At 41.7% G+C, this 18,663-nt stretch overlaps 1 protein-coding gene across 7 annotated transcripts in view; it reads left to right on the top strand.

Moving 5' to 3' along the window:
* LOC124238283 (serine/threonine-protein phosphatase 6 regulatory ankyrin repeat subunit B) overlaps positions 1-18,663 on the top strand; it is a 291,103-nt gene that overhangs the window by 102,661 nt on the left and 169,779 nt on the right. For all 7 annotated transcript variants that reach the window (XM_046659052.1, XM_046659045.1, XM_046659051.1 and 4 more), the window contains exon 2: positions 3,310-3,393. In XM_046659052.1, coding sequence (XP_046515008.1) covers positions 3,310-3,393 — 84 coding nt within the window. The remainder of the gene's footprint in view (positions 1-3,309; positions 3,394-18,663) is intronic.

Below are 18,663 nucleotides of genomic sequence, written 5' to 3'. Positions count from 1 at the left end.
GTGTTTATCTAGGGAAAAATAAAACAGCAGGATTGTGTTAAAATCCCCACAAAAGGGAATGCCAAAGTGCTCTCTGGGCATGTTTTATTTGGGAGCGTGGAGAAAAAAGGAAACACCCGTAATGTTTTTTTAGAAAATACTACTTGCTTAAGAGTCACAGTAATTTTGTTCAAGAATTACATCCATGCAAACGCAGCTTCTTTTCAAGCAAAGAGTGAATCTGTGATGCTCTGGTTTGGAATCCCGTGATGCTTGGATTCACAGTGTGAAGATGATGTTGTGTTGGCCACACAGCACAGCTGGGGCTAGAGATGTCCATCTAGCAAGGCTTTGGGCTCTGGAGAACAGACCCTTTTCTATTCCACAGACAGTGTGAGGGATTTGTCTGTGAATCAACGTGTATCTCTGTGCATACACACATGAGTGTAAATACAGATGTGTGTGTACATTTGCAAATGTAGGTGTGTACATGTGGGTATATGTATTCCACACGTATAATAATAGTTCAGCTTCTTCCCAATGGGTGCTGGGAATTCTGTGCATTGGCAATACTCTCCAAAGCAGCTTCTGGCAGAGCCAGGCCTAGAGGTGCTGGGAAAGTGTGCATACTGGGAATTCTGTGTGTTGGTGAGACCCTTTAAAACAGTCTCAGGGACTGGGCCTGGCATGTTTGGGAAGCCCTACACACCACTCCCTGCTGAAAGACTGTGCTGGCGTCCTTGTCTGGCAGCTTCATCAGGGTGGCTCTCCTTGGGAACATTCCAGCCGTAGCTTGGAACTCTTGTCTTTCTTGAGAAGTGTGAGGACCGAATGTGACAGAATATCTGTACACATTCCTTATACTCCTGAGTGATGAGAGGTTTGCTTACCTAGCTGTGTTCCCTTAAAGTGACTAACCTGTGGTGCATTAACTCCTGGGATATGTTTGTTCTTCAGAATCTTAACTTCTCAACTGTTGATTGATTACTGTTGATTTAACATCAAAGTCTTGTCAGACTCTGCCTCTGCTTGTCATCCTGTGGTTATTGGGCTTTCATATTTGTTTTCTCTTAAGATTCAAAAAGGCAGAAAAGTACACACAAGTGTTTGGCCACCAGCACAGCAGATGGAGAATTATGAAACAGATAAACAAGTTTCAATATTTTTGTTGAAATCCTGAGTTTGTGTCTGACTCTGTGTTTTCTATGAAACACAGTCCTTGCTACAGGGCAGATAACCTGGAGACCTGGTTGGCAGGCCGTCAGCAAGCGTGTGGAAGGATCTCCTTGTCCTTAGGCAGAACAGCCAGCTGAGACTGAACTGGCAGAACACTTGTGTTCTTCAAGGCTTCTTTCCTGCTGCTCCATTGTTGGCAATTTGAGAAACTCTCTCTGAATCACACACCTCGGCAAGGAGGTTGAATCGAGAGGGCATTTTGAGTAAAAAAGAGATACATCTGTCCGCTTGCTGGAAACTTTTATGGCAGAGGGGAACACTGTGGACAAATTTCTGGCATATTGAAGTATTTATCTGCTATTTAACATTTTTCATATAGTACTGCCTCAAGTCCTCATACTATATCCGACTGACAATATTGGTCCCCCCAAATAATAATAAACACTGTCAAAACCCATAAGGCAACAGGAGGTTAAAAAAGAGAGAAGGAAATTTATAAGGAATATGAGGACTCGGATTCTCAAGGAAATGAACAGGGAGAGGTCAGGTGAGGCTAATGATTGTACCTTAGGCCGGTGTTCACCAGTTCCGAAGATTAAGTGGGCTTTTACGAAAAATCTGGATTCACAGGCCTCTACCCCAGATACAATAAATCGGAACCTGCAGGGAAAGGATCTGGGAATGTTGGCTTCACAAACATCACAAGTGATCCTTATGGTCAGACAAGTTTGGGAAATTGCCATCATCTAATTGCCTACTAGGATTTATCTTCCAGCTGTGTTTCCATCGCCCTTTATAAATCCTCTGCTGTATGTTGGGTCTTGTTTAATGGATGTGAGTTCAATGATAAGCGCTCAGGAGCTAATCCTAGTATCCAGTATCTAATTGCCTAAAGTATTTCCAAAATTTGTGAGTGAATGTGTGTGTGTGTATGTGTGTGTGTTTGTAATCGCCAAGGTTTTTCAAGTTTGAAAAAAAAGAGTCAAATATTCCATAATGGCATCATTAAACATTTCTTAATGAAAACATCTGTTATTTGTGTAGGGTTGTATGGTCAAAGAGAGTTTTCCAATATATGAACTCATTTGTTCCTAATAACAATCCTATGAGTGATTGGGCAGCAAGGTCATGCTCACACCCCAGATTACACGTGGGAAGGGGGCTCACATGTAGCCAGCGGTGGTGGAGCTGCTTTGATCAGGACCCTTCACCAGGTGGGGCAGGCCCAACACCAACCCAGGAGCCCACCAGTTTTCCTCTTTTACCCCACACTCTAATCACCAGGTTGACGACAGCATTTCTAATAGATCGAGTTCCTTGCATATCCACACTTTTGCACACCCTGATCCGTCTGCCTGGAATGCCCTTCCTTCCCTGTCTGCAACGCACACTCATTCATTAAGACGTCTCCCAGGAAGTGTTTCTGGATGCACTCTTCTCCTCACCCTACCTGCCACCCAAGCAGAGCTAGTTTATCTTCCAGCTGTGTTTCCCTCGCCCTTTATAAATCCTCTGCTGTATGTTGGGTCTTGTTTAGTGGATGTGAGTCCAATGATAAGCACTCAGTAACACCCCTTCTTGCTTTGCACCCTGCCGTTATATTTTGAGCAGGCAGTGGGATGTAATCCCACCTTAAACACTCAGTGCTTGTTGGCTAACGTTATGGGGAACGTTTGGGAATGATTTCAAGGGTTTTCCAAACATTGACAAAAATGTGTTCAGGTGGTCAGAACATGGCCATTTCCATCTTCTAGGAAGGGAATTATTTGAGGGTACTGTGGAACATTGTCTAAGAGAAAACGGGGGAACGATGGGGCTGTATGCACAAGACCACAGATTTGGGAGTTTCCTTGATGGAGAATTTAAGGGGCTTTCAAGGACATCCACAACTATGAGTGATGTTTGTGTTATACTCATAGCCCCAGCTTAGATGTGATTGTCATGGCTTTTGAATCGTATTATAGTTATTTCTTTGTGCAAATATCTCCCCCACTAGACTTCTAGTGAGGGTGGATCTGAGCTATACTTATCTTTGTCTGCCAATTGATAATTGTTGAATAAACTTTTGGGGAACAAATCTTTTAGCCATCTGCATCTGAATGCAATCAAATATATTTAATTATAGTTCTCATTCAAATTCTCCTGTGTTTGCAGCCACCACTGGTCCAAGCAATCTTCAGTGGTGATCCAGAGGAGATACGGATGCTCATCCACAAAACTGAAGATGTCAACGCTCTGGTAGGAGATGCTATGGTTTTGCCCGCTCAGGCCCTCTTCCCCTTTCCTGTACCATGGACTTCTTTAGTATCTGGTGAAAGCTCTGGACTGCTTCTCAGAATTCTGTTTTTAAATCCACGAAATAAAATCTATAGGGTTAGAAGGGAAATCAATTATATTGAAATATAGTTATCAAATTGTTAAAAATCGAATGTGTGATGTAATAATATATATGTTTCTTTGTTAACACATTTAAATAGCAAGATACAGCAGAAGATCTAGTAATGGCCATAATTTAAAAATAGTGATGAGCATGATCAATATTTTGAGTTATCTGTGACTAGTATAATGGGGTATGAACATACCTGTGATTTCTGTTGGTGACCAAATCACAGTTACTGCTGCCACTACTGAGGTTTGCTGCCTACATTCATAATGGATGGAAACGTGAAATTTCTATTAGAAGTTAGTGAAAATAAAGATGTAGTATTTTTACACCTAGAACCCATGCCCTACAGCAGGGGTTGACAGACTGGTCCATCACCTGTTTTTGTACAGGTTACCAGCTAAGAATGGTTTTTATTTTCTAAATGGCTGAAAAAAAAAATGAAATGAAGAATCATATTTTGTGGCACATGAAAATTATATGAAATTCAAATTTTCATGTCTGTAAGTAAAGTTTTCTTGGCAGACAGCCATGGCTGCTTTCGCTCTGCAACAGCAGAGTTGAATAGTTGTGACAGAGACTGTATGTGGCCTGAAAAACCAAAAACACTACTGTCTGGCCCTTTAGAGGGAAAGTTTGCTAACCTCTGCCCTGCAGGGCCTGTGAACCTGGGATTCATGGATGAACTAGGCATCCTATGTGCGCTCTGAAATCGTATGTAAGGTACGTGTGCACTTGTGGACATATATTTTTTTCTGTGAAAGGGTAAAGGCATTTCATTAAATTCTTAAAAGGATCTATGACCCCCAAAAGATTAAGAACCACAGGATCTGGAAGTTCTTGAAACAAGCAAACCTGCAAGGAAGAAAGGTGAAAAGAGTTAGTCAATAATTTACCTTTTTAATAGTTTTTGAGACCTAGATCGAACAAGCAATTATGTGCAGTATATGCTACTAATTCTCTTAATGTAACTCAATTGCCTAACTGCTCCAGTCCATCAGGGAGAAGAGCTCTCTTTGAAATCTCTAGTGTTAGGTAGAAACAGCAAAAGAGTCAAACCCATCTCAGTGTGAGAGCTTTGCCGGGGGGAAATGAATTATGTGCAAGGTTGTCTCTCCACCCGGTCGGCTGAATGCTTTATTCACAAGGTGAGTCATTTGGTGCAACCCTTGTTCTGTGGCCATGCAGGTCGATGTGGCTTTTTGAAAAAGCTGTTGACAGCTTCTCTCCAGTAGGCCCTGAAAACAACGGGGCAATGTTTTGTGACATTTTTGCAAGGTAAGCACAGAAGAGGCGAGGGCCAGACTACTCGAGCAGGCACTTGGGCATTTGTCCAGGGCCTGTGGGGCGTGACCTGTACTTCTGAGAGGAGGCGAGGCAAGGGAGCTGACTGTCCAGTGTTCTGACAGCACTGGAATCTGCCCAGCCCGTTCTGTGGCTGTGGCTCAAGCCTGGGCAAGCCCAAGGCAAGGTTGCTATCTTTTCCTGATCGTGAGCAAATAGGACTTTTGTTCAGTCATACATACCAAGTGAGATCGTACTGTCTTCTGAATAGCCTTTATTTCTTCTTAGGAAAGTGACAAACAGTTGCTGGCTGGTAAAGGGTAGGAGAGCTTAACTTGAGTTGTAACCCAGCTGTATTACTGAATTAGTTAGGTAGGTTAACTACTATAACATGTAGACTCCTAAATGTGTCATGGCTCAAACATAAGAGAAGTTTAGTTCTCTTACGAACAGATAAGAACAGAGGGCCCCTTCTCCACGTAGGGTCCCAGGTATCATCCTTTAAGGTCACCCGAGGGGTCTGCTTCCAGTTCTGCCAGCCACAAGGGAAAATAGAGCATAGAGGCAAAGCGCGGGAGGATTTTTATGGGTCAGCTTGGAAGTGGCATCATCACTTCCACTCACATCCCATTGACCAGAACTCAGTCACATGCCATACCTAACTAGACGAGAGCCTGGGAGATTACTGTGGCTGTGCCCCAAAAGAGTCAGAGAACACGGACTTTGGTGACTAGTCAGCAATCTTGACCACACCAGTTTTTCATCTTACAGAATTCTAGGGAGTTCGAGCGGTCCCACTTACTTCTCTGTGCGTGTCTTATTCACTCAGCAGTTGTTTACAGAGTTCAGACCTTGTGCTAAGTGCTAGGGATACAGCAGTGAGAAGACAGCTTTTACCCTCATGGAGCTTACAACATGGCGAGAAGGCAACAAAGGGAAACCATACTGAGGTGTGTTTTTGAAAGGGAAAATCCAGGCCCCTGTGTCAGGGCCTGCGTCAGTCATGAAGGACTGGTGAAGCGTTGTGTAAACTGAGACCCAAGGGCTGTTACTGTGGAAATGGCTTTGTGTTTGTGGTCTGTTGGATGTGTGGCAGCAGAGAAAGGTGGCATAAAGGGAAGGAGAGGAATAAATGAATGAATGAGTGGTTGAATGAGTGAATGAACAAACGCAAGGAGGGGCTGAGTTCCTTAGGTTGATGGAATGGCTCTTCGAGGCTCCCGGTCCCTTTCCTCCACTGTCGCCTCCTCAGACTCCCTCTTCAGTCCCCTTTCCCTTCCCTCAGGTGAGAACAAGAAGGTGGTTTGATCCCCTGCCCTAGTGTCAGGGGTGTTGGGGACACTGAGGTGGCCTCTTCAGGTCCTGCTTTTCTTTTGCCAACACTAATGAGCGGTCAGTCGCCTTGACTATTTTGCTGAAGGTGGATTAGGCGGTTTAGGGGAAGTGGTTGTTAACAGAGGGCGTAGGGAGATGGAAGACAAATAAGGATTAGAAATCTCAGCCTGGAGACTCATTTTAGGAGGGAAGAGCAGCTGCTAACCGGCACATTTCAATGTCAAGGAAGGAAAATAAATAAGGAGGAGCCTCCTGTTGGCGGGAAGCCAGTATTTGTCTTCTTCCCTTCTCGCTGTGCTCTTTCTCTCTCTGCCCCTATTGATTCGCTTCCTTTTTCTTTCTGCCCTAGGTTCTGATCTGTGGCCTTTCTTCTTCTCTCCCACCCTCGCTGTGTCTTCTGATGGGTCACAGGTTATTTGGTGTAAATACGCTTTGATTAGCTGATGCTGATCTAGGAAGGAATCTCATTCAGCTTTCCCTCTTGTGTTTTGCCAAACTTTATTTCCCACTAATAGTATTCATGAACCCTATGCTTCATCCAAACCAAATGACTCAACCCATTGGTATTTAGTCTTCTCTCACTTCTCCTCTGTTCCAATCCCATCTGCCCTCCAGACCTACTACTTCCCCTATTTTTTTTTTTTTTTTTTGGAGAAGATTAGCACTGAGCTAACATCTGCTGCCAATCCTCCTCTTTTTGCTGAGGAAGACTGGCCCTGAGCTATCATCCATGCCCATCGTCCTCCACTTTATATGTGGGACGCCTGCCTCAGCATGGCTTGCCAAGCAGTGCCATGTCTACACCCGGGATCCGACTCTGTGAACCCTGGGCCACCGAAGCAGAACGTGCGAACTTAACCGCGGCGCCACCAGGCCAGCCGTTACTTCCCCTGTTAATTCTCCTAATTCTCACTTCCTTTCTGCTGCCTTCTCTGCCACCTTCCAACTCAGCCAAAGAAACCCACCTCTTCTCTCAATTCCCAAAGCTCTTTGTACCTCACTGATCACTTTATTTGAGTTATTTATGCCTGTGTTTTAGTTTTCAGGGACTATGTGTTTGATGACACGATTGCTGTCATTCATTCTCATTTGCTCAATAGCCCAGTCCAGTTCTTGAAACACATGTCGAGTGAGTGACTAAACTTCGCTTTATTACTTACGTGGAGCCAATGTGTCATGGCCTATTTTTCATTTTTGTCCATGAGGATAAGTTGTCAAACAGTGCCTGACTTAGTGTCCCTCGGGCTTCAGTTGTGAGATTGAAAATTCTCTTCGTAAGAATGAAAATCTGTAGATGGGTTTGAGGAGACTCTCAAGGCTGAGGAAGGGTACTCTGAGTTTTTTTGTGGTTTCTCTGGCTAGTGGCATGTCAGGACCTGGAAATGTTGGAAGACAGTTCTACGCTCTGAGGAATCCATTTAAATCCACCCAGTTGTGGCTGATAACAAGAAAGGTTTTAGGAGCCTTCCTCAGACTAACCAAATTGGGCCCAAGGTAGAGCATCTGAATTCAAAATGAACACAGGGATTCTGAAAACAAAGATTTGAGCTCCCTAAAGGCATTTTTGGGATTATGCTATGACACCATGACATTAACAGAGAGTTTTACTGTGCCACGCTGGAGGAGAGATAGAGACAGACCGGCGCCTGTCAGTGGTGAGTGGTGAAGACAGGGAGGGAACCGTGCCATGTGAGGAGTGATTGAAGAAACTGGCGATAGACTTGGGAAGGACAGGAGAAGTGTCCCACATAGTTCAAACACTGTCAAGTTAAAATGGAACCAGGCTTACCATTATGTCATGTGGTTGTAAGCTGCAGAAAATAAGATTTCAGCTCAAAATAGAAGAAATAAGTAAATAGACAGAGCTGTCTAAAGAAGTAATGAGTTGACTTGACAAGTAATAAGCTCCCTGAAAGACCACTGGACGGGAGGTTCTGAAGGCACTGACAGTGGCACGTATGGCTCCTCTCTCCTGTGTGCCCTCAGCCAACGTTGCTAATGGTTCATGACATTTTTTGAGTCTTAAAGACCAAAATTTCTTCTCAGGACAGTACTATTAAATTGAAATTGGCCTGTTAATTGAAACCTCCTTCCCATGGCTGGACTAAGTGATGTTTAAAGTCTCTTACAATTGTAAAAGATGACACTTCCAAGATTTGTAAGTCCCATGTGATAGCAAACCCCTAATACTTATTTCTTTTTTTAAAGCCATCACAAAGAGAATGAATACACACACACACACCACACGCACACAGGCGTGCAACCATTATCATACCAAATAAATTAAAAATAATCTCTCAGTATCATCTACCCAGTGCATATTCGATTTTATTTTGTTCCAATAGTCTCAAAGATGTCTTTTTACACTTGGGTTGTCCCCAAGTTAATTATTTTAATCCTTCTATTTTATATAAAAAAATGATTTTGTCCAGCTGTTAATGTTTGTTATTAGCCCTGACAGGATTTGGCTCAAGTATATTGGTACCTTTTGCTTAGTCTCTCCATTTCCAAGAAGGGAAGGGATGATACGTGAATATAATAGTATAAATCTTGGGGTGAAAAACTTATGTTGGCAAAGAACTTATAGTGAGACAAAGGGGAGGCAGCTAGTAAAGCTGCAGCTCTTGACTGTGGGCATTGATTCAGGTGATGGTAGCCTGCTAGTCCCAAGATCCATGTGAGAAGAAAGAAGCTGTGCCAACACTGTATGATGAGGGTTTGTAAAAATGAATGAGGCAAATTATCAATAGTTAACTGGTTCTTTGTTCTTGTGTGTTTGCGTAGAGATGTTGCACTATTTCTTTTTTTGGTATGTATATATATTGCAAAATGATCACCACAGTAAGTCTAATTAACATCATCACCATACATAATTACTTTTCTTCTTGGATGAGAACTTTTAAGATCTGCTCTCTTAGCAACTTTCAAATGTGCAATACAGTTTATTAACTGTAGTCACCGTGCTGTACGTTACATCGCATGACTTATTTATTTTATAACTGGAAATTTGCACTATTTCTTTTAAAAATAGAATGTATTTTTTGAATCTACTGGGAAGGGTGCAATATGGCTCTACCTAAAGAACTTTCAGTGATAAATTTAATATCTTCTCTAAATTTTTCTCAGCTTGATTCTATCATGTCAAATGCCTTAGAAATACAACCTATATAGCACAGCCTTTTAAGCTTCCAGGTTTTTGTGTATTTTCTCTCACCTACGTATATATTACTTGATTTTTCTTTTTCAATAAGGAATTTGGTATGAGGATAAAGACTTGAGATGTTTTGTTAGCTTTGAGACCTAGGTACCCTCTAAATCAGACCTAAATCAGAAGCTGCTGGGAATCAGGAAGCTGCAGGCGGGAGTGGCAACCTCAAGTCCTGTAAATGATGGACGTGCATGGTCACTGGGCCCGATGACCCACTCGGCTCTCACCGAGAGTTGCTGCATAGGAATGCAGGCGCAGTGTGGCCCAGACTTTTTAAGTTTTTAAGAGAAAATACAGGAAATCTCTAAATTGTTAAATGTTGGTTCCAAAAAAATGATCCAACATTGTTCGGGCCAAAGAAAACACATCCCTGGGCCAAATCTGGCCTGCAGGCCACCGTTTTGCTAACTGTGAATGAGATCAGCAAATATACAGCAGTTAAGGTTTCTCTGGCCACCTGCCTCTGGAAATCTAAAGCATGGTCCTGAGGCCGAGGGCCCAGTGTTCTAGGGAGAGAGTGGCCTGTGTTCTCCAAGCGTTGACAGCACTTCTGGCTCACTAGGCAGCAGGGAGGCTGGTGGTCCCTTCACAGCCCTGGGAGGGTGCTTTTTGTCCTGAGGGTAGGTGCCAGTCTCTCAGCACATGCCGGCAATCCTGTCACAGCCTCTGCTCCTTGCTGGCCCACTGCCCAGGGTGTGGGGCTGTGGTTTGGAAGCTATGACCTGTGTCCTGTAGAGAATGATTCACGAACTCCAGACGGCACTGAGCAGGCTGCAGTGATGTGGCTTCACGGCCATTTAAAGTGTGTGAAGGCGGGTCTGGTTAGCATCATTCCTAATTATCCTCCCGGGGATGCTGAGCAGTTTGAGGCCCCATTTCTCCAGCCCTGGCCTTAGAGGTTGGAGAGCCATCCTCCGTGAAGTAGAAATCTTACAAGGCTATGTGATTTGCACTCTCTAGATAGTAGAGGTGGGTGTTTTGGAGCTGTGGAGACATTAAACATAAAGCATAATGGCATTAGTATTATTTTGCAATTGCTGGACATTTTTACAGCACAAAGAAAAATCTTGCAATTAAAACGTACACTTTGTAAATAGCTTGAGAATGTGAGCGTCTCTTGGATAAAGGGCTATGGCTCTTTTCTTCACATTTGACGTTAAATTTGGGGAGAGGATGTAAATGTGAGGAAATGAGCTACGTTGTTCTTAGATGAAAAGAAGACTCAATTGTTTGAAAGTCGTGTATTCGTTCAGTGCAGTTGAATTGGGTGGTAGGACTTGGGGTGGCAAAACTTGACAAGATCGTTCTAAACTTTACCTAGAGGAATAAACATGTGAGAAAATTCTTGAAAAAGAAAATCAATGAGGGAAGAGTTCTACAAATATATTAAAACAAATTGTAAAAGTATAGCAATTAAAACAGTGTGTTACTGGCACAGGAATAAACAATCAAATTAGAGGAACAGATTAGAGAGTCCAGAATTAGACCCAAGTGTATGTGGACATTTGGTATAAAATAAGGACGCATTAGAAACCACTGGGACAAGATGGATTATTGAGTGAATTGTGTTGAGACAACTGGCTGGTAAAAAGCTGAACCTTCCCCTAATTTCTCATACCAAGATAAACTTAGAGGTAGAAAATTAAAAGATGAAAGTAGTGTAATACAACAAGGGGGGGATATTTTTTCAGTGTTGGTGTGGGGAAGGATTTCCTAAGCATAATGGCAAAGATAAAGACCATAATGGAAAAGTAAATACCTTTCAACATATAAAAACTGTAAACTTTTCTATATTGTCGCTATATACAAGGCTAAAAGATAAAGATATGTATAATATGTGTGAAAAGTGTTAATGTTCCTAATATATGAAGAACTCTTGCAAATTATTTAGAAAAAGATAAATAGCCAAATAGAGAAATGGGTGAAGACCATGCAGAGGACTCTCACCAAAGGAAAAATGCAAATAGCCAACACGTATGAAAGGGTGCGGTCCAACCTCACCTGAACTCTAAGAGTTCAAATAAAACAGCCGCCCGTCATCTGTACCCGTCAGATCAGCAAAGGTGAAAATAGGCTCTCAAGGAGGGTGTAAACAAAGGGATGCTCTGAGGCCTATGAGGGGAGTGTCATTTCTACCAGCCTTTGGAGGGCGGCTGGGCGTCTATGTCAACATTCCGATTGTGCACACTCTGACACAGCAACACCACGCCTGGGAATTTGCCCTCAGGGAAATCACTGGACAACTTTATATGTATAAGAAGGTTTGTTGCTGTGTGCTTTATAATAAGAAGAAATTAGAAGTCACCAGTAGTTTATTTCTTAAATTTGTTACAGTACATCCATATGTAGTAATATCACACTATTTTTTAAAAGAGTGGTTTGTATCAATTTTTACTTATTACATATATTCATTGATAGGTAAGATCTTCAAGATATATTTTTGAGTGAAACAGCCTGTTGTTAAACAGTATTTATCATGTGTATATATAAATATAAGAAGAGATCTAGAAGAATGTTCTCCAAAAAGTTAATTAAGGTTGAATCTAGATAGTGGGATTTTTGCTTTTTTCTTTATCCATTATGTATTATTAATATTTTTAACAGTGACCATATATTATGTTGATAAGTGGTAAAAACCAATACATTTATATAAAACACATGTACACAGTAAAGCCAAAAAACCAGGTTCCAAAGTTGCCCATATTTAGTATAAGGATATAACTTTTTTTTTAAAGATCGGCACCTGAGCTAACAACTGTTGCCAGTCTTCTTTTTTTTTTTTTTTTCTGCTTTTTCTCCCCAAATCCCCTCAGTACCCAGTTGTGTATTTTTTAGTTGCGGGTCCCTCTGGTTGTGGCATGTGGGATGCCGCCTCAGCATGGCTTGATGAGCAGTGCCATGTCTGTTCTTGGGATCCGAACCCATGAAACCCTGGGCCGTCGCAGCGGAGCGTGTGAACTTAACCACTCTGCCACAGGGCCAGCCCCAGGATATAACTTTTAAAATGTACTTATTGTATTTGTCTGAATAAGTGTAGAAAACACTTGAGTGGCAAGGTGCTTATTACCCATACTGTGTGCTGCCATCTTTTATCACATGACGAGGGCCTTTCTCGTGGCTTTAGCCGGGGCCTGAGGAAGTGGTGGTGGGAGCTGTTCCATCTCAGTAGAATCCTTTCCTTCTACCATCATGCTCCCCCTTTTTGGAGGAATTTCAGGGGGGACCTCCTTACCTGGTGTTGAAGACTGAAAATGTGTATGGACGAGATTCTAGATGGCAATATCATAAAATTTAATGTATTTTTACTTAGGAGTATGAATCACATTTTATCTGATAAATTATGGAAAAATAATTTTTGATTGTTTTGATTAGGATAAAAATCAAGTAAAGGTTTCCAGACATGTTTTTGGTTTTCTTTGTTTTTTAATTTCTTTTACAATGACAATTTACTTATAATCAGAAAATTTTTTAAGCTTTGTGGAAAAGAGGTAACTCATTTTTAAAATGAATTGGGCAGATATAACCGCATACCCAGGTTATTCCTGAAAGACATGCTTAAATTAAAAGGATGTAAGGCAGGGGCAGGCCAGGTGGCGTAGTGGTTAAGTTCACACGCTCTGCCTCAGTGGCCCAGGGTTCGTAGGTTTGAATCCCAGGCCCGGACCTATAGCACTGCTCCTCGGCCCACACTGTGGTGGCATCCCACATAAAATAGAGGAAGATTGGCACAGATGTTAGCTCAGGGCCAATATTCCTCAGACACATACAAAAGGATATAAGGTATATTTTAGATCAATTGGTTATGCCAGCCCTGATTTTTACCAAGGATGTATACTTTCAGTTTCAAATGTTAAATAACTATATAATTATGACAACCAGAAGACTTTCCAAGTGTAGTTTTATAGATCTGTTATTATTACAACTGACTTGAAAAGAAAGAAATGCCAAGAGCTTAAATGAATGTTGCTCAGTTAGGGTGGAAGCCTGGGCGGGGAGGGGGTGTTCCCTGGGAAGTTGCATAGCTGGTTATAGTCATGTCACTTGCCAACTTTCTGCTTAAAGGATGTTCCTGCAGTCAGTCTAGGACGCCTGTGGGTTTCTTGCTGTGGACTTTCTAAAGTCACGCAAGTGTAACGCAGGTCACCTTCTTCTTCATCGGCTCCCTTTCTACACTCCTTCCAGGCTTTCCCCACTCCCACATGTGCATATTCAGAGCTTCTCATATAACACCTTCACAACTAAACTTTGTATGTCTCTGCTTGATCTCTCTTATTTGTTGGCATGTAATGCATATCAGTCACACCGAAATGCAAGTATGGCGTAGTGAAAAGGACACTGGGCTAAGCTCAGAGGCAGAAGCCTTGGCTTCTGTGTCCTTGAGCAGTTAATCTGCTCTGGCCTCACTTCTCTGTCTACAAAATGGGCATGATAAACTTTTTATAAGATTATGATTAGGGAGATGAAATGATATACCTGTATCAGTTAGGATTAGTTTTGGCTGCGTTAGACAGAAAACCAATAACAGTAAGATAGTAACTTTTAGTAAAATAGAAGTTTATTTTACTAAAATTTAATAGTTTTGAGTAAAGTAGAAGTTTACTTATTTCCCACATACAACAAGTCAGAGATAGGCTGTCCAGGAGTAGCGTGATACTCCACAGTGGGACGAGTCAATCTTTTTCTCTTTGTGCTGCCATCCTTGGCATGTGGCTTCCAAGTCATTGTCCAGAATGACCACTTGAGCTTTAGCCATCACATCCAAATTCCAGCTAGCAGGAAGGAGGAAGGTGGAAGAAAGATATGCCCCCTCTCTTTAAAGACACTTCCACTAAGGACACTATTTCTTTTTTTTTTTTCGAGGGAAGTTAGCCCTGAGCTGACATCCACTGCCAATCCCCCTCTTTTTGCTGAGGAAGATTGGCCCTGAGCTAACGCCCATGCCCATCTTCCTCTACTTTATATGTGGGACGCCTGCCACTGCATGGCTTGATCAGTAGTGCGTAGGTCTGCTCCCAGGAACTTGCAAACCCCAGGCTGCTGAAGCAGAGTGCGCAAACTTAACTGCTACACCACCAGGCTGGCCCCAGGACATGATTTCTTATATTTTGTCCAGAACCTCATCAGATGGCCATGTACTCAACTAAAAATCACTGTCTGTTATGAAGGAAATAGAGATGTTGGAGCAAACCAGCAGTCTCTGCCATGGTAGGTAAGAGATTTGTGTGACCTAGGAAATGCCTAAGTACAAAAAAATATCATTTATGTATTTTGCCATGAGGCAACCTCATCTACATTCATCCATTCACCAAAAGTTTACTAATACCTCTGGGGGTGTATAGCGCTAGAGCTGACACTCATTATCCTTCCTGGTGTATTTCTTAGTCAATTTATGTTATCTCCAAAAGAAGGCTTGAGGGATTCATGTAGCTGGGAGTTGTTTTTCTCCTGCTTGGCTGAGTGTGTGGGAACAGAACATCACTAAGGTACCATATCCCTTTCTTTGGGAGGAGGGAGGGGGAAGGGTGATACTGGAGCAGGTAATAATGGCAGCTCACTAGCTCCCCAGTGCAGACACTGTGTTGTTTTTCCCTCCAGCTCCTAGAGGTCCTGTCTTTTTCATCAATGCTTCATGTTGATTTGCATCTTCGGTCCTCACTTGTCTTGTATATATGCCTCTCCCCCTATTTAAAACACACATGTTGGACTGGCTCTTCATCTTCTGCCTTTCTCTCTCTCAAATAGGGGACACTCAGTGTTTGAACAGGTATGTATTTTATTTTGGAAGCAAAGATAGATGGATGGGTGGATGGATAGATAGGTAGGTAGGTAGATAGAGATAGATAGATAGATAGATAGATAGACAGATAGCTAGATAAAGAAAGCATGTGTAACCCAGTGGTCAGGCAGCATTGTTCACTACTGGCTGTTTCTCAGGGGGCCCAATATGTGCAGGGCTCCTAAGGAAATAGGATCTGTAACCACAGGCCCAAGATACTCCATGTGGAAGGGATCTGGAGATGTCCGACATTCTTTCTCCCAATATTCCTGGAATTGATGGTAGTGGGCCTTCTTCTTTTTAATCTTCTTGTTTTATTATGAAAATTTTCAAACATTCAGAAAACAACCATGAGCTCACCACAGAGCTAACAAAAGTGTTAACACTTTTCCATATTTACTTAAAACAAAATGAAATTTTGTACATGTGGAGGTTTTTCCCCACATAAACACACGCTTAGTGTCATTTGTGTCTTTGAATAAAATACCACCTTATCTGGAGCTTCCTGTGTCAAATAGCTCCCCTCTGTCAGCCTCTAACCTCTTCTTGCTGGCACTTTTCACCACCTGAGAGACAGTATATTTATTTGTTTGTCTTCTGAGCAGCTCCCTTCCACTAGCGTGTCAGCTCCATGAGAGCCGGGATGTGGCTTTGTTCCTGTTGACGCCTCCTGGGCTCCAGGGGGGCTGGCACAAACTGGGAACGGATGAACACAGCTGAAGCCTCTTTCAGGCTTCCTGACCCGTCACCTCCCTCCCTGCCTCTCTGCCCCAGGGGAACCACTGTCCTGAAGTTTTGTCTATCCTCTCCATCCTTGTCTTCATAGACTCTAATTTTACTTATACCTTAAATCTGTGTGTGTGCATTGGGTCCATATGTGCCGGAGCAATAGATGGTGTTGTGTATCTGTAAAAACATTACATTTGCAAACACTCTATCCTCTGTAACTTGCTGTTTCTCACTCAACGTTATGTGTTGGAGATTTATCCATGTGGATATATGAGCATTTTCTTCATATATTTCATATTCCTACATTAATCCTTCTAGGATTTTATCACAGTGGGTCCATTCTTGGCCAGAGACTTTTAATCATGTCTATATCACCCTTCTGTCAGGGACTGTATGAGTCTGACCTGTGGTAACAATTGTAACAGACCTAGAAATGGGTTGGAAAAATGATTAAGATGATAAATTTTATCACAGTTAAAAATTTTAAGAATTTATCAAATTGTACACTTGGAAAAAAGTAAGTTAGAAGGGGGACCAAGTAAGGGTATTCAATAAGGATCGTTCTCTTTGTAAAAATAAGATCATTGTACGTGATATTTTTACAGAGTGAATTTTACTCTGCACCAGTGAATACATTTAACTGTAAAATTCTATTTTTCCAGGAATTGTCATTTTGTTCTTGTCACCTTTGGAAATAGAATTTCCTCACGGAAGACATACAAATGGCCAATAGGTGCATGAAAAGGTGCTCAACACCACTAATCACCAGGGAAATGCAGATCAAAACCACAAGGAGGTATCACCTCACGCCTGTTAGAATGGCTATTAGCGAAAAGACAAGGAACAGCAAATGTTGGTGAGGATGTGGAGAAAAGGGAACCCTGTGTGCTGTTGGTGGCAATGTAAACTGGTACAGCAACTATGGAAAACAGTGTGTAGGTTCCTCAAAAAATTAAAAATAGAACTACCATGTGATCCAGCTATCCCACTTCCGGGTGTAAATCCAAAGGAAATGAAAACAGGACGTGGAAGAGATGTCTGCACTCCCATGTTCATTGCAGCATCACTCACAATAGTCTAGATATGGAAACAAACTAAGTGGATGGATAAACAGATACATAAAATGTCGTGTATATACAATAGAATATTATTCAGCCTTAAAAAAGAAGGAAATCCTGTCATTTGTGGCAACGTGGATGAACCTGGAGGGTACTATGTGAAGTGAAATAAACCAGACAGAGAAAGACAAACACTGCATGGTATCACTTACACATAGAATCTAAAAAAAAATGGGAAACTCATGAGGTGATAGGTGTGTTAATTCGAAAAATCTTCACATTGGACTCTTTAAATATCTTACAATTTTATTTGTCAGTTATACCTCAATAAATCTAGAAAAACAAGAAGATAGAATTCTTCTTCTTATATATTTCAATATGCAGTTCTCTTGTATTAGAAAACCTTTAATGGTTCTTCTCTCAAGGAAGGAAATCTAGAGAATAAATAGGTTGAGTTGTCCTAAAGTAATAATCAGAATTCTTGGCTTTCGACAAGATTCTAAATGTCAGAGAAGTCTGTTTTTGCTCTAACATGACATCTTGACTTCAGACACAGAATAACAGCAGTGCCTGGGTTTTCTTTAGGACACACTGAAATGTCTTCTTTCTGAGCTTCCTAGTGAAAGAATACTTGTTGGAGGACGAAGTTTTATGGATAATGCTTTTGGTAGATTTTGTAGATATAATTGAAAAAATTAAGGAAGATTTTACCACCCGTAATTTTGAATAATGACTCAGCAGTCCTCGGTTAAATATAAAACTGTTCTAGAAAGATCACATGATTGACCCTGTTTTGCATTTTGCTCATAAAAATCCACCAGGGCTGTACAATGACTATCTTGTTTCTAGAGAGAGAGTCAGACTCTAGTTAGCTATTTAGCAATTTCAAAGCAGGCTTTGTTACTGCATTTCTTAAATTTGATTGGGATATTTCCTCGAGCCCTATTAAACTTGAATATTTAAAAAGTATATTTAACACATGTGGCAGTTAAGTGAGCTATCTGACCATGGCTGTTTCACATCGTCTGTTCAGTCGGCAGACATTTAGTGAGCATCCACCATGTTCCCAGCACTGCGCCGGGAGCTGGGTCTGTGGGATGAATAGGACAGGGTTCCTGTCCTCCTGAATCACATAATCGGGTAGCTGAGACAGATGTTTAACCAAGTTATCAAAAGGAATTGTCAGTGCTACAATAGAAGTAGAAATGTTCTGTCACTGTACCCTCCCTGTGTGGCCACGAGTCCTAGAGCAATAGAGCACTGCCGTCAGTGACACTGTCAGGAAGTGCGGGGGTGGGGATGGTGGCGGAGCTGTTGAGCCCACCCACCATCTTTATCAACCTCCTTCTCCAAGCTACTACTACTGCTAATGGTAATGATAATAACAGTAATTTTTTATTTGGGCAGTTGATGTTTTCTCAATCTTATATAAAGTATGACTAAAAACATCTTTGGAAACTTTGAATTTTATTGAATTAAAAGAATAGACTTTATTTTTTAGAGCAGTTTTATGTTCACAGTAAAATTGAGCAGAAGGTCCAGAGATTTCTCATCTACGCACAGCCTCCCCCATTATCAACATCCCCCAACAGAGGGATACATTTGTTACAATCCACGAAGGCACAGTGATACATCATTGACACAAAGTCTGTTGTTTACATTAGGGGTTCACTCTTGGTGTTGTACCTGGATGGGTTTTTTTCCTTTTTTTTTTTTTTTTTGAGGAAGATCAGCC

This window comes from Equus quagga, chromosome 4 (assembly GCF_021613505.1).
Source record: "Equus quagga isolate Etosha38 chromosome 4, UCLA_HA_Equagga_1.0, whole genome shotgun sequence".
NCBI classification, from domain to species: domain Eukaryota; kingdom Metazoa; phylum Chordata; class Mammalia; order Perissodactyla; family Equidae; genus Equus; species Equus quagga.
This window is presented reverse-complemented; position numbering and strand designations above follow the sequence as displayed.